Genomic DNA, 16317 nt, shown 5'->3' with positions numbered 1-16317 from the left:
GAGATGTTCGGTGACTGGAGCAAAAGACGAAAACGCAGAAGGTATGCAACGGACAGGAATGCCCGGGTAATAAAGCGAAATAATTGTAAATTGCGCATTGTTTCAAACTTGCCACAATGGCACAGCGCAGCTAGCAATACCAGCTATCGGAGTACCAAGCGAATCAGGGCCCTTATTGGCTAGAGAAATTGTCGGCTGACAGACAGGACAAAGCGCATAACTCCAACCTCTGAAATTAAAAATTAGGGGTGTGCGAATATTCGAAATTTTCGAATATATTTCGAATAGTATATTTTTAGTATTCGTATTCGATTCGAAATCCAAGTATTCGTGTTCTTTCGAATATTCGACCCGACGCGAATATTCGTATCTAGCCGAATATTCATTGTGAGCACCAGCGTTCATTTCGGTCCGCAAGCCCTATCGACAGAGAGATAACAACATGGCGGCGCCCAGAGCAATGCGCATGGATGAAGGAAAATTTTTCCTTCGAATTTTTCCTTCGAGGAAGAAAAATGTTTCCTTCTCCAAGGGCCATGCCATAGCTGACTGCGCTGGTGAGCTTTTCTGTGGCTACACCTGCGAAGCTGCTATAGTCTATAGTCAGAGCTGTGCACGAAGTACCTCGCAATACGTGCCAGGTTAGTGCCAAGTGAGAGGGCATTATCTGTGGCTGGAGGAGTCGTTTCAGCTAGAAGGGAACTACTTCTGCCTGACCATGTGGTTCAGCTGGTTTTCCTCCACGACAACCTTTTATGTTCATCCCAGCAACGCGCTGTTGTGCTGATGGCAAGCTAGCCTTAATCAATGCTGTGTACTAGCCATCCTCTGATATTTCCACTTTTCTAAGAATAATGTTTGAGACTTAGATACTTTTTGTGCATCCACACACATCTTTTGTGTTCATTTAATCATCGATAGTTGAACTGTGATGTTCTTGGGTGCTCAAATAAATGTTTTGTAGTGGTTAAATGCGTCTGTCCTTGATTATTCGATATTCGATTCGATATTCGGAATCAAGTATTCGTATTCGATTCGTATTCGAAAAATTTGATATTCGCACACCCCTATTAAAAATATCTGTAAGGTTAAGGGCAAAGGCATTCATTATTTCCAATTTGATCCAATACCTGGAGATTCGATTAATGGTTGATAAAACTCTACATTCGCAAACACTCAACTTTTTTTTTTCTATTAACCGATTCGATGGCTCATTTGATATACAATTCGACTGCTGAGCCCAAGGCTGCGGGATCGAATCCCGTCTGCAGCGGCCGCATTTCGATGACGTGGAATGTAAAAGACGTCCGTGTGCTGTGCGATACCAGTGTATCTCAAAGAGCCCCAGGAGATTTAAATCAATCCAGAACCCTCGACTCCGGCGTCGCTAATATCCCACGCAGCATCGGGACGTTAAACTTTATTTATTTATTTATTTATTTATTTATTTATTTATTTATTTATTTATCTATTTATTAGAGATACTATCAGTCCGGTCAGGACCAAGATAGGAGTGATACAAGGTACAGATTACAAATGCGGAACACGACAAACAAAACACCAGCACCATCCAGTCGGTGCCAAGTTTTAACATATCAAAAAATGGAACTGACCTCTAACCCTTTGTTGCATGCTGTCCACTGTAGTGGACAAATTTCTGCGATTTTTAGAGCAAGTTCAGTGCACGCCAGGTGCTCCTGTGCATGCTGGTCACTACAGTGGACAAAAAAGGTACGTTTTCGATGCGCTAGATGGCGCCGCCATACTGCGGCTGCCTCGAAATTTTGCTACGAAGATGGCTGCCCATTGCTCGAGCGGGTAAGTGACGTTTGTCTTCACTTTTTGGCTTACAATTCGCACATTTCCCTAATTTGCGATGTATAATTATGCGGAAACAAGAAAAGAGATACTGTTAGGTACGCGCCATTGATATTACGACTGAGTAAAACACAGGTCGGTTTTCCGAACAACTTCATTCAAATGTCCACTGTAGAGGACACCATGCATGGCGGGAAAACGACATGTCCATGTGAGGCTTTTTGTAAGGGTTTACTGCTGCTGCTCAGATTTGAGTGCATTATTTATTATGTTCTATATAGTTTTTAACGCAGCTTTACTTTGTTTTTATTAGGAGGATTCCGGCTTCAACGAAGAAATTAACCGATGCGGAAAAAGATAAACTATTGGATGTCCCGTTGCCACGAGACCAGGTGAATGCGCTACTTGGAGAAGACTTGCCATCTGGTAGTGACGATGATCGCCCTGACAGTGAAGATGATGTTCAGAACGAAGTAGAAGTGGACAGATGGAGTGATATAACCGATAGCAGTGCGAGTGAGGAGGAAGACATTCACACTGACAGCGATGCTGAAGGCGAGGGCGCACCAAAACAGCGTCGCATTCAGAAGGAAAAGCCGAAGGTATGGCGTTGGGATAAGAGAGATATTTCTCATTGCACCAAAGTACACAACGAGCTGAAGCCTAAGGCTGCAGCTGCTGAAGGCAAACCTCGACTGAAAATGTTCAAGCTCATGTATGGTGAGGATCTCATTGAGCTGCTAACATTTGAATCTAACAGGCACAAAATATCTAATCGTCCAAAAATGAAGGTGATAAAGAATGAAATGGAGGTTTTTTTGGGCATATGCATGTACATGTCAATAGTCGACATCTCCTTTAGGCATTCGTACTGGCCCTCAAACACTAGGCAGGACATGGTTGCTGACGCAATGACAGTGAACAGATGGGAGGAAGTATTATCAGTTCTTCACCTCAAAGATGCTGCTTTAGAAAAGAAGAGTTCTGAGGAAGGGTTCGATCGCCTCCAGAAAGTTCGTCCAATGATCGACCAACTGAATGCTTCATTCAAGAATTTGGCTGAACCAGAGTCTTGCCAGGCAATAGATGAGCAGATCATCCCCTTCAAAGGAAGGCACTCGCTAAAGGTGTACATGGCAAACAAGCCAAAAAAATGGGATACGAAGTCTGGGTAAGGGCCGGTCAGTCCGGGTATGTTCACGAAATAGAGTTTCACGGAGACAACCTGAAGTCCGACCCGCCTGACGCACCCCATTCACCTGACCGATTTGGCTGTCGTAAACGCATGGCTGCTATACCGCTGTGTTGCAGCAGAGTGTAAGATGCAGCTAAGCCACTTCAAGTTATCGGTGCCGATAGCACTGATCAAGGAAGAATCAAGGACCACGGTTGATGAAACTGGTTTTTCTAATGCACTAGCATGCTCAGCCGCAGCGAAACGAAGGCCGCCTGCGAAAGCAAGCTTGGTGTCCGCAGACGTGCGGTACGACAGCGTAAGCCACTTCCCCCGCCAGCAAACGTGTGCAGCACAAAGGTGCAAAATGAATGGCTGCAAGAGGAAGACAACATACCTCTGCGGGAAGTGCAAAGTGTTCTTGTGCATTGACGGCAAAAGTGACGGTTTTTTTATATTTCACAATGAAGAGTAAAGTGCCCTTTTGTTATTGCAATAACTTTGCCTGGTAGAAAAGGCAAACATAAACATTTTTACTTTCCCCTACCGGAGCTGGTATTCATGTTGTCCACTGTAGTGGACATTCTGTATCTTCCAAAATAAACATTTCAAAGAGATGAAAAAATTTTTCCCGTTTTTTCTGATGCAGAAAGACACGAAACAAGAAAAAAATCACAGTTCGCGCACGTAAATACTCCGCATGCAACAAAGGGCTAAGCAACAAATAAAAATGCGCAAAAAGATCGCTGCAACGAAACAGAAAACAATGTGAAAACACCATGCCCAACAAAAATGCAAGGCGCATTATACTAACCTTTTCTTGCAGCTAGTCCAGCCACTGATTGGCATCTTCTTACTCTAAATTTTTCCAGTGAATATAAAAAGGCATTATTATTTTCATGTTCTCTCAGAATTCTTGTACTAATTTGTTCATGAAACAAACTATCTTACGCTGCTCTCGGCCACTTTTCATGGTGCCGATCAGCCAGGGCTTATTTCAAGATAGCAAGCATTCTTGAGGCCAGAGCGGGAAATTCTCCTTGCAAGGTGCCTACTTTTGCAGAAGATACAAACGAATATGGATATGTGTAGGACTTTGCTCGGTAATCACAAATAGCCCAGTTTACATCCGGCGTTACACTTTCACAAATCTTCAAAAGGATTGATTCCTGGGCGGGTTATTCGCCAAGCTTCTTAAAAGACGAGTTTACAGACTACTTTGACCGCGCATGTATCCAAATGCAAGCCCGAGGAGTCTCGGGCCCATAATCACGCTCAACTCACATGCCTCACCCCTTGGAAAAATCCTGGCTACGTAAGCGATCCCCGACCAGAGCGTATGATAGTGCCATTGATTAGGGAGACAACGCAGTTCTCCGATTAAGAAATCAGGTGAGGCGTCATTTCCAAAGCCCGAACAAGTGATAAGCGCTCACGACCTGATGTAACTCTTCTATTCATAATTTACAGTCAGCAGAAGGTGTGCGATGAAGGGGGAGAGATATGTTGTGATTGGACAGTTTCCTCACCGTCGTCCGATGACATCACTAACGTAGACAAAGGGTACAGGGGTGGGTAACTCGAGCGTGAGCACTCCCTTCCACTACTGCCCTATTTAAGGCCGTGCCTATAACCGCATCACAACACACGGTGCTGTCTGGCGCTTTCATATCAACCTGCATTAGTTTAAGGGATCGCTGCTCCCATTCTCTGGCCACTATGTTGCGCTACATTGTTCTCGTACTCCTGATAGGCTTGGCGTCAGCACAGCGAAAAGAAGTCGCGATTTCGGACTGCGGTAAGCGTTTAGTTTTCTCATTTCTTCATTATGACTCGTCTGACTGTTTCAAACTCCTGACACTGCATGTTCACAGCCTTCGTAGTGGTCTTGTTTTTCTAACTCTTTGTTTGGCCCCCGTACACTAATGCCCAATGGGGTGATTTGTACGGGTTTAAATATATAAATGAATAAAGGATATGCAACAAGAGGGCGAAAATTGCGGAGATTGGAACATAGATAAACTAGACCCTTTCTGTCTTGGAGCCGCCGCGGTGGCTCAGTGGCTATGGTGCTCGGCTGCTGTCCCGAAAGACGCGGGTTCGATCCCGGCCGCGGCGGTTGAATTTGTTTGGAGGAGAAATTCGAGGCCCGTGTACTGTGCGATGTCAGTGCACGTTAAAGAACCCCAGGTGGTCGAAATTTCCGGAGCCCTCCACTACGGCGTATCTCATAGCCTTAGTCGCTTTGGGACGTTAAACTCCATAAACCATAAACCTTTCTCTCTTGCGTCAGTAAGCATTGAGGGATTTATAGGGCTCCATAAAATGTATGGAGACCCCTCAAGTTTATGATGAGCAAAATCACGTAAATGTTTGTATGTACACCATTATCAGTCTACAGTCAAGCAAAACACTACCTCATTGATCTGAAACCAACACTACCATGCGAGAACCCTGTACTGCCTTTTTATTCCACCTAATTTCCTAACATTTACCCTCCTGGTATTCTGCCATTCACGGCTACGTATCCACTCTCCAGCTACTAACAATTTTACTGCCGTAGTTGATCAGTGGTTACTTGCTCTGCGCATTACATGTTCTGCCCAAACTCTCTTCCTACTTATAATATTAATTTTACTGCCGTAGTAGATCAGTGGTTAATTGCTCTGCGGATTACATGTTCTCTCCAACTTTTCCAATTTATCATGTCCGGTGTTAGGTACAGCCGCGTTTAATGTTGCTTCTATTGCATCCGTGTGTTCTGCTAGGGCGTAACCAATGTTTGGTACAATGCGCACAAAAAATGACGCAGAATTTGTGTTTACGAACCATATATTTACATTCTTCCTCCTCCTCTCCAAACCCCTCCACATCTGACCGCACCCACTCCAGTCATTGGGGTATCACTCTCGTGAAGATGAAGTCACCTCTCCTGCCGGTGATAAATGAACGCGGTCTAACCGTGATACGATCATAAAACAGAAATACGCATTTCTTCTTTCTGTATGCTTATAACCTACCCAGTTTTATTTCTTTATTTTAAATAGTGAATTAAGTGTCGCAGCTTGAAAACGAATACTAGAAACTAGTTTTCTAAATACGTACGTTGAGCATAGTGGGAAACGGGCGGTGGCAGAAAAACAGCCGTCAGCTCCGTTTTGATAAGCCTTCATCGAAATATTTAATTTCTCATCACTTTGACCATCGGAGATAAGTTATGACCACTCCTGGCTTCAGTAAGCTGAGTAGATAAAAACGCTTTTAATTGTAGTTCGAGAACGCTGTTTCTATCTCCTTTATCTCTGCTTCATAGGAGACCTTCGCTGTCGTGGCACTGCTGACGTCGCGTTCGCGCTCACGCCATCACTGGCCACGCGACCTGATGCAGAGAAGGCTCACAAATATTATTTTATTGATAGTTTTCTACAGTGCAGACTACTTTATTTGAAATGTGATGTAAATAAACGTCCCCTCACTTTGAGCTCAAATCATTCAGCGCTCCGTTGAGTTCTACTGAGAGAGAGAGAGTTTTTACTAAATGTTTACCCCTCATTGACGAGCATCATTTCGAAGAGCTTATGAGCAAATAACGTTTTAGACAAGGCGTGAAATTTTTGACTCGCAGCAAAATTAAACGTTTTTTTTTATCTTTCAATTATAGATTGTATGAAGGAAACTGACGCTGGGTTTTATTTTATTTTTTCTTTAATTTCGCACTAAACATCTGAGGATGCAGAACCTGGCGTAGAGTATGCACAAATATTTCAACTGGAAGAAAAAACTTGGTTGCTGACATTAGGCAATATTAATGACTTTCTGAAATTGCGAAAGCGCTGCTTCCTGCTATTTGTACACAAAAATATCGCACAAAATTAGCGCCGTACGTTTTCCTTGTTTATCAAGCCCATTGCATTACGAAGCTCCTCAATCTCTGCACATTGCCGGCGCGGTGGCTGAGTGGTTATGGTGTTCGGCTGCTGACCCGAAAGACGCGGGTTCGATCCAGGCCACGGCGGTTGAATTTCTTTGGAGGAGAACTTCTAGAGGCCCGTGTACTGTGCGATGTCAGTGCACGTTAAAGAATCCCAGGTGGTCGAAATTTCCGGAGCCCTCCACTACGGCGTCTCTCATAGACTTAGTCGCTTTGGGACATTAAACCCCATAAACCAACTAAACCAACTAATTTCTGCAAATTTCGGGCTACATCTTAGCCACTCCCACAAAGTAGTCGTTTTAATGCCAGTAGACCGTGGTTGATAGAAGAGTGGTAGGGATTTTACGTAGTTAAACAAATTAGACGTGCGAAAGCTGCTTTTCACTCTTCAGTTGGGGGAGGGGACAACACTTAAACACCGCCTTAAGGGTATGATGCGATAGCTAATGGGTTAATGCCTATATATGCAGAAATGACCTTTCTTAACATTCAAAGATACCTGGGAGTTCTCTCTCTCTCTCTCTCAAACACACGCACGCGCGCACGCACACAAAGATATGTGACTAAGGTCTTGATTGCCAAGATACGAAAAGTTTGCTGAGAAAGGGATCAGGTGCCGTTTCGTTTACAAAGTCTACCGAGTACACCTTACCTTCGAGCACGCCACGCGGATGTGATAAGTGTCACGAACGTACGCAGCGTTGATGGCGTGAAAGTTTGACGTCAGTAACGGATGCGCAGAGGTTGAGTAATGCGAGCGTGAGCACCTGCGCAGCATCCGCATTCGCAACTGCCCTATTTAAAACCATGCCTGCTTGCGTCCCACAATAAGTCACAGTGCTGTTCAGCGGTCCCATAACAACTTACGCTAGTGCGAGAACCAGTCCTATGTCATTTGTCGCCATGATTCGCTGCCTTGCTCTCGCCTTCCTGATTGGTCTGGCTTCTTCTCAGAGAAGAGACGTCAAGTATGCGGACTGCGGTAAGCACTGAGTTGCCTGGTACCCTTTCTAAGAACCGAGACTGGAATGCAAAAGGCTGTCATTGCTTATTCACATTATTTCTCTAAAGTACAGATCGGATAAGTAGTAAATAAAGGCTTCGTATCTGTCACTTTCAGGCGTTTAAAGATTTCTGGAGAAAATACCGCGCATTTCATTGACTGACAACTGATTACTTACGGCCATTCCACTAGCATGTGAACACCGCGAGATATTTGTTAATGTGGAACAATATTTCTCAACCTTCCGGTGAATCTTTGGTTACTATGAATTGTAAATGCATCTGTGGCAACAAAGCAGGATGCGATATAAAAAAACTGTTATAGCTCTGCTCCAATAAGCATATAAGGAATTGAAATCTCACTGGATTAAAGGCCAGTATTCCCTGAAATGGCTTGAACAACGATGTTTCTGATGAAACGTTATTTTGTAGCTTAAGACAATATCAAAAGGGCAGAAAGTGGGGCAAGTTAGTGGCGGTTAATATTAATTTTATTCCGAGATAAAGTGCCTCGAGCAACAAAAATACTTTACTTAACGTTGTACTCCACAGTATAACAGCGCGGAAGAGGAGGACGAACGAAAGTCCAGACAACACGAGGGCTCATGTTGTCTGGTTTTTCGTTTGTCCTTGTCTTCCGCGCTGTTGCACTGTGGAGCACAACATTAAGTAAAATGTTTTTCGTTGCTCGAGGCTTTTTATCTTCGAATAAAACTATCACTGTTTTTGTTATTTCGTGCTTTAGTGTCGATTACGATCGTAGTTTTCAAATTTGAGAGAAATTTAGTATACTTTGAGGAAAGAACATGGCATTCTAAGGTCACAGCTCTTTAGCTCAAGTCGTTAAAACGCATGGGAGACTTCTGGCGAAATTTTGGCATTTAAACTATTAGCTTCGAAAGCGTTTCGGTGGTGTCAAATTTCTTCCGGGTATGGCTGTACTTGGAGGAAGGTTTGCAATCAAGACTTTTTTATTCATCACAGTATTGATTCCACCAGCGACGTTGGTGAAGTTTGCATAGAAGATGCTGGAATTGTCTCAAGCATAAAAAATATCTCTTTATATCAAGTATTCAGAGTTGCAGGATTGGTTCGTTGAAAAAATTCCGCGGTTTATCTCTTGGGATTGATTTTTAATTTTGAACAAAGCAGCGCTGTCTCTTGCAAAGCAGAGTTTAGCTTGCTTAGTATACACCATTCTTAAGAGGAATAAGAAATTTAAAAAGAAAAAATTCATGACACCACTATCGGCGTCCTTGTAGAGCAAAGCAAACAGAAATAGCAATTACAAAAGTGCACCTTCGTTGTGATGATCATTTCATTTACTGAGTTTACTATATTGTCAATACCTTTTTATTACAACTGCTACACGTAGGAGCACGTGTCAAAGTTCGGGACATCCCTAACTCCTCCTTCTCCTCCTCATATCTTCTGGCCTGGAGCGGGATTCGAACCCGCAGCGCTAACAGATTAGATTCGCTTGTCGTTGCTTTAGAACAGTCAGTCCTCGAAGTAGGGTTTCTCCACGCCTGTAGTATTGCCAGCCTCTCGCTCTGTGCTTTCGAAATTGGTCAACTTTCACCCGTACGCGATAGAGTCCAAACGCAAGAGCGCGCGTGTATCTGCCGTGCCAGCCCAAGTTCAAACACGTGGTCGGTTCTGCAGAACCCCTTACAAACGAAAGAGCACGCGGGCACTTGAACCCGGGAGCCAGCCTCTCGCGCTGTGGCGCTAATTTTCGCAGCATTCCACAGAGGGCGCCACAAATCCGCGGCGCACGCGCTTGTTTGCATCACTGCTCCAAGAAGGCGCCAGGGGCCAGTGCGCTCACAAAATCGGAGCTCGCATGCTAACGCACTCCCCTCCGCATCAATCCCATTGATCCTCCGATAATTAGGTAGCGAAAGCTACACTGGCTACGAACTTGCGATTTCGCTGTTGCGGTGCTCCGAGGAGGCATAGAGACCGACCTTGAGCCGTTGACTAGTAACCGCCGCAGGTGGCGGACGCCGCGCGCTCGCCGCGCCATCTGGCATGAAGTCACACCACGCACGTGCCTCGCCGCGGAGCCGCCGCCGCCGCTTGGTATGACGTCACACCGCTTGCCTCGTCGTTGCGCTCACCTCCGCTCATTCCCCCGCTGTGTAGCATTCCTCATAACAAGCTTTCGCGGCGTATATCCTAGCATAGCCGAGCTAAGCCACTGCCAATTTTTTCACATAGTAAACTATAGGACATGGTACTAAACACCCCCCCCCCCCCTCCCCCCCGCTGCACATAGGCTACGAGAGATACGCAGTAGGCGGGTGCTCCAGATTTATTTTGACCGCCGGGGGTTCTTGAACGTGCACTGACATCGCGCAGCACAACGGCGTTTTCGCATTTCGCCTCCACCTAATTGCCATTGCCGCTGCCGAGATTCGATCCCGTGACCTGGGTCTCAGAAGCCGAACGCCATATATCGAATAAGCCGCCGTGGACGGTCATTATTTGCTTAGCGTCATGTAATCGCAGTGGCAAGTTACCTAGTCTTATTAGTTTCACTCTTTAGCGTGTTATGTTACCTGGTCTTATTAGTTTCACTCCTTAGCGTGTTATGTGACAAAGAAACACGAGTGACAGAGGTCCTCATCTACCGTCCAGAGCACCTGACCAACCTGTCTGGAAGCCACATTGCAGCACAATTCATTGTAATATTGCGGCTGCAGATATCAACGGAACCGAGCACTATCTTCCTCTTGATTGAGAGCCTCGGGCATGTCCCCTATTTCAGCAGCATAATAGCAGATGTCGCTTCGCTTGCGACATCAATCTCTATAGACTGCGTGCTGCAGGATAACCAGTCCAAGAAAAAAAAATAGGTTCCAGAGCCAGCAAGCGAATAACTCATTATTTTCCTCCCCATGCAGCAGATCATATATGAAGACTCAGTGTTTTGAGTTCGAGGGGAATGCATATATTACTCGGAATTTGCCATACGTTCCCAAAAGTTGTCACAGGAAAGTTTTTACTCAGTGGTGTCTGTGTATTTCGGCAGAAGAGGCGATATCACGTGAAAAAGGGTAACGGAGACTATTATTCAAATATGGATTAATCAATGGCTGGCCAACATTTGGCAACACATATTCGAGAGATTTAGCACAGCAGAGACGTACTGGCTTAGACTTATACCGGTTCGCTGGACGCCTTCTGCGCACGCGCAGTGGTCCCACCTGGCCGCAGCCATGTCAGTGAGCGTGCGCAGCCGGCGTCCAGCGAACCGGTATAAGTCTAAGCCAGTACGTCTCTGCTGTGCTAAATCTCTCCATTAGTGTCCAGGGCGTAACATTGCAAAATATTACTTTAGGGGCAGTACTCTCCGCATTCTCGCTTTCTTAGGAACTTTTCCAACAGTTGTACAAGTATCTGTATTCTATGCGGGTGAGAAGGCAGGACAATAAGTGTTTAACAACACAAAACAAAATGAACAAGGGGAGGTGCAGCCTAGAATGCTTAGCCAAATTTTTTATAACAGGACTTCCCTTCGACTGGGCCTCGGTTAAGCACGTAAGTCTGACACATGTGGAGAAAGGCTGCTTGGCATGTTTTCCACTTAATTCAAATCATTTGGTATATTGTATTCGTCTTCGTGCTGCTTGCGTCCTATTAAAACTCAGAAAACGAAAATGCAGCTGAGTGTAAAAAGGACGCGAGCAACATGTAGCGAAACGCACGCCAAAATAACAAGGCTCTTGGTACGACCTTCGATTGTAGTGCTGGTATTGAGCTGGCTCTTCCTCCACTGTGGCCAGATTGCATTGCTTTCGTAGTGGAGCCCTTGCGTGTGCAATACAGTGCGTTTGCAACCCGCTGCTGAATTTTCAATGTGCAGGAAGCGAAGCCGAAATAAAGTCGATCCAAATCGAACCTTGCGACTCCGATCCCTGCGTCCTCAAGAGGGGCGAGACAAGCCAGGTTCATTTTTCGATAATTTCAGGTAAGTTTGTCAGAGCGACATTAATTATTTCACATGGAAGGCATCAACTTAAAGGGAGAGCGTGGACAACGCCATCCAGTTAAGTTTGCTCAGTAAAAAATTATTCTATGGCTCCTTCTTGGTCAGCTAAAGTTTAAAGGGCAGCAAAGGCCATTTATGGCCGAGTAAATTGAGTTCAAAAATTTTTCCACTATTCCATTAAAAGTTGTGACGTCCGCATCTAGAAGTATTTACTGCAATTAACTGCAGTGTACCCTAGCCTTTACCAGCGAATTACCAGCGAATCTTTAGAAGCAGGCTAAACTTAGTCTGTGATGAGGGATATTAAATAAAAGAATGGATTCCGATATACATGAAGGGTTTCATATTTTTACTTCGTTCTCATTTCTGTTTTGGCCATTCTCTCCCGCACTGAAGCGACGAAGGATATGCGAAAGGAGTTTTATGCCCAGCGTCCCAGCTAAAATATGTCTAGATTTTAAAGTACCGAAACATTCTCTCGAATTGAAATGAAGTGAACTTTGTTATAAGTTACTTAAAATACCGGCTAGTGTATATTTCCGCCCACTTTAATACCTAAGTGACATTAACAGACTTTTTTAAATGTGACTTCAAATGCTAACGTGTGAATAGGAAAGTTGTCGAGCGCCATGAAAATGATCCGACATAGGTGTTTCTGGCGAGGTAACCTTGATGTAGCCGTTTTCTATTCGGTAAAAATGAATGACCAAAAAAGTTTTAAAAATGCCCCCGAATGCGCCGCGATTAGTGTTCTCACCAGCGACTTGATAAAGCACTGCCATCTTTGTGCTTGTGCGCTTCCCACATCAATGCTATGCGCTGGTGTTGGTTCCCCGATAAATGCCAACGGTTGCTGCCGGTACGCCGAATATTCGCACACCCGTAGTCTCGCCCAAATGCGATGAAAACAAAATGAAGCGTTAAAAAATACTGCCCTATAGGACTGATTTTCATTTGGAAAAGAAGACAGCTCTCTACATCGTTGTGAACTGGGAGCTCCTGATAATGCAGTGTGGTGCTCGTTATACCTGAGCTGCTATTAATCTTTTGCTTCTGCCCTTCGTGGTGCTCTCACTTCAGACCAAGACAGCGAAACCGCGAAGCTGAGCGGCAAGTTCAAAGCGTGGCTCCTGTGGGTGCCAATTCCGTTCTTTGGGCAAGACATGTGCGACGACATTTTGAAGTGTCCCATCGTCAAGGGACAGACGTTGAACGGCACCATGCCAGTGTTGATCTCGCCCTACACACCCCCTGTGAGTTGGTCCACACGAAAACACTTCGAGAACTTGAGTTCCCAACGTGTTGTTTCGCTTTGTTTTGGTTTGCATGATAGCAGGAGACGAACGTGAATTTCATTTGCTTCCCGCATGCGTCAGTATGGTGGGAAGAGATCAAACGTGATTACAATCTAGGTTCAGTTAGGCCCTGGAAAAGATAAAGGTTGTTAGTTACAAAAGCAGAGAAGATAGTTTCCATATCAACTCATGTCTAGGACACGACAGTAATAACAGGAAATGAAGGAACCTTTAGCAGATTATCCTGGCGATGATTTTACAGCCTATTGTGAGAAACAGCGGTCGGGGACTGGCCTGCGGTCACTCGCTGGCGAGTGTTCGGAGCCAAAGAGACAATAGCCGGTAACAGCCAAGCCGATAAGCAGCTGTTTTCATGTGCCAACGCCATGGAAAGTACAACCCTAGGATTCTTCTCAGACGTGAAGAGAGGGTGCACAAGAAGTCAGCGTGAAAGAGAAAAAAAAAATGAAAAAGAATAAGAATGTCACCGATATCTCGGGGATGATTCTAATTGAACAGCGATGACATTACAGCCCTCGGCACACAGCTTGCAGTAGAGCGAATTCAAGATCCTAGATATACAAAGACTCAAGAGTTTGCCAATGCATTTGATTTGCATAACATGGCAGTGGATGGAAGATGTGCCAGGGGAGTAGACAATAGTGTGTGTCTCGGGCCTGTAGGAAGAGTGAGCCTATTAGTCAGTGAAACGTGCGGGATATTCGATGTGTAAGGTCAACTAGAGAAGCCTGATGCTTGAATCGCTAAGGTCATCATAGATCTTAGGCTGTTTAATGTAATTATCGTTATAAAAATGGTGTATAGACAGTTTTTAGAGTTATTATCGACTCTATTGCCTTTGTATAGATATTTTTATTCATAGTCTATAGACTGTCTATAGACAAAAGTCTACTAGAAATGTATGGCCATAAATCTATAGATTGTATATATACTGTCTATAGCATTTCTATTGTCTATAGACTATTCTCTGGGATGTCTTCATTGAGTCTATAGACTTTATGAACAGTCTATGGACAGTCTATAGACTGGATAATTTTTTTTTGTACGTGGAGCTTGGCTGAGCAATTACAGCAGCTGCTTGCTCTCAGGGCCACTAAAAAGGTGTAGAAGCATACTGAGCACCTGAAGTTACCGCTCCGTAATCCGTCTCCGTAGGAAAGCACCTGGATAGGACCTTGCAAATAATAAAGGTGAATGCCTCGGTAAAACAACGGCAGCAGGCTGCAACTCTCCCATTTGCATGTCTCGGCCTTGGGCCTCAATCTTAGGGATGACATTAAAAACTACTGGATTTTACGCTTTAGGTTTCAAAAGTTTACGACGCCGTAGACGATGATTCGAAGCGTTCGGATTGATAGTGTTGTGTGTATATGTTGTATGTGCTCATGAAAGTTGCAACCTGTATGCTTGTGCGGTCTTACATTCATATTTTCGTTCCACTGGTCCTGTTTTTGATTAACTTTTATGTCTACCTAGTGTACGTACCTCTAGAATGCAGAAAAGTCTGCTCTTATTTACTGTCTTATTTGCACCGTGTTCTTGTTTTCGCGTACTGTTTTTTGAGAGCGCCGGTAGCCTCTGCCTATGGGTCTAAGGAGTGTAGTAAATTTCTGTAGTGCATGAAGATATATGCAGGTAATGAAGAAAAAAAACTTCTTACAAAAAAGTACGGGTTGCGTCATCACATCCAGCACGTAAAGAAAGCTCACAAATTTGCCCACATCCCGACCAGCAAGCTCCGTAACCAGCTCGTGAACGTGAAAGATAGACTGCAGATTGAAGAGTATCTAGGCGTGATATACCAGATACCATGTGCTGACTGCCCCCAGGTGTACATTGGTGAGACGGGAAAGTTTACAAGACGGCTCAGTGAACACAAACGTGACGTAAGAAATAATAACCACGCGACTAACGCCATTGCACAGCATGTGCAAGAACATGGTCACGCGATTGACTGGGACCACGCCGCTATCGTCGCGAAGGAAAGGAACGTGTCATCTCGGCGCCTACTGGAATCTCTAATCATCCAGTCGACACTAGCTACCATGAACCGGATGCAAGGAAATTTTGCCACCAATCTACGCACGCTCGTTACGCCACGTGTTGCGCATATAAGTCGCGGCGCTTCCTGTCCCGCTCAGTGATCAAGGAACCCGTACGAGGTTCCGAAACGTCTAAAATTTCTTGACTTGGTCAGTGACCGTATTCTTTTTCCTTTAAAGAAAGCTCACCCATACTCATCTGGACATTGGAAATGCACGAGAGAAAGCTAAATTCTGCTAGGGCAGACAAAGGTCTTATTTCTCCATTTTTTTTCCTGCAGATGAAAACCAGCGTGGAGTTCAAGATAGCCGGAGACAAGGGCACAGGCGTCTGCTTCCGGACAAAAGTCGTCATTAAATAAACAAGCACACGCGGTGTATTCGCACGTGCCCAAAGTTATACCAACACTCGAGAAAGGCAACAGTGATACGTCCTGGACGCGGGCACTGCTCTTCCTTTGATTCTTCATCCATTAAACTGCCAGGTCTAAATAATCAAGGCTAGTTGTCCTTTCCTGATAAAGTTGTCTCACGGTCATCCGCATTCTATGCGAAGACTCTATCCTGTTTACGGCACTGGCGCTGTTGAAAGATTCTGCTCAGTCGACTTTTCTTCAAAGTCCGAGATATAAAATAAATTTTAAGAAAGTGTTAATTTACCGTCGAATCCAACGGGACTCAATTATTCCAAGACAATGTTCACCTGTCTCACTACGCTCCACCGATAGTAGCACTCTTGAGCGACTGGCTTTGCGCCTGAGCAACTTGAGCAACTTGAGCAACTGAGCAACTTGAGCAACTGACAATTGGCGCCAAATTTTGTTTCCGTAAATAACCACCGATAAATTCCAAGAGGAGAGTGTGCGAGCATACATCTGTTATTACTGTGGTGAGCAGACGGTGATCTCCAAATGCGGGTTGCTAGCGGGTACTGAAATGGTCAAAATACAGAAATCACATTCTCACGCAAAAACAAACTGAGGAGAACCTCATCCAATTGCGGGTTGCTAGCGGGTACTGAAATGGTCAGAATA

At 44.7% G+C, this 16317-nt stretch overlaps 1 protein-coding gene across 1 annotated transcript; it reads left to right on the top strand.

Moving 5' to 3' along the window:
• Positions 1-7745: 7745 nt before the first annotated feature.
• LOC149364366 (mite group 2 allergen-like Ixo r 2) lies at positions 7746-15796 on the top strand. The gene is made up of 4 exons (XM_089570093.1): positions 7746-7908; positions 11800-11904; positions 13006-13178; positions 15565-15796. The coding sequence occupies exons 1-4, from the start codon at positions 7815-7817 to the stop codon at positions 15643-15645; spliced, it is 453 nt and encodes a 150-aa protein (XP_089426219.1). The 5' UTR covers positions 7746-7814; the 3' UTR covers positions 15646-15796.
• The last annotated feature ends 521 nt before the right edge of the window (positions 15797-16317 follow it).

Source organism: Amblyomma mixtum, chromosome 2 (genome assembly GCF_055824585.1).
Source record: "Amblyomma mixtum isolate Tamu chromosome 2, ASM5582458v1, whole genome shotgun sequence".
Lineage (NCBI taxonomy): Eukaryota > Metazoa > Arthropoda > Arachnida > Ixodida > Ixodidae > Amblyomma > Amblyomma mixtum.
The sequence above is the reverse complement of the archived record's forward strand: the minus strand, read 5'-3'. Positions and strand labels throughout refer to the sequence as shown.

Bases quoted from the DNA above. Each gene is read 5' to 3' on its own strand.
- LOC149364366 (XM_089570093.1), top strand. From the start codon at position 7,815: ATGTCATTTGTCGCCATGATTCGCTGCCTTGCTCTCGCCTTCCTGATT. The intron at 11,905-13,005 runs GTAAGTTTGTCA...CTCTCACTTCAG, and splicing joins TCATTTTTCGATAATTTCAG to ACCAAGACAGCGAAACCGCG. The intron at 13,179-15,564 runs GTGAGTTGGTCC...TTTTTCCTGCAG, and splicing joins TCTCGCCCTACACACCCCCT to ATGAAAACCAGCGTGGAGTT.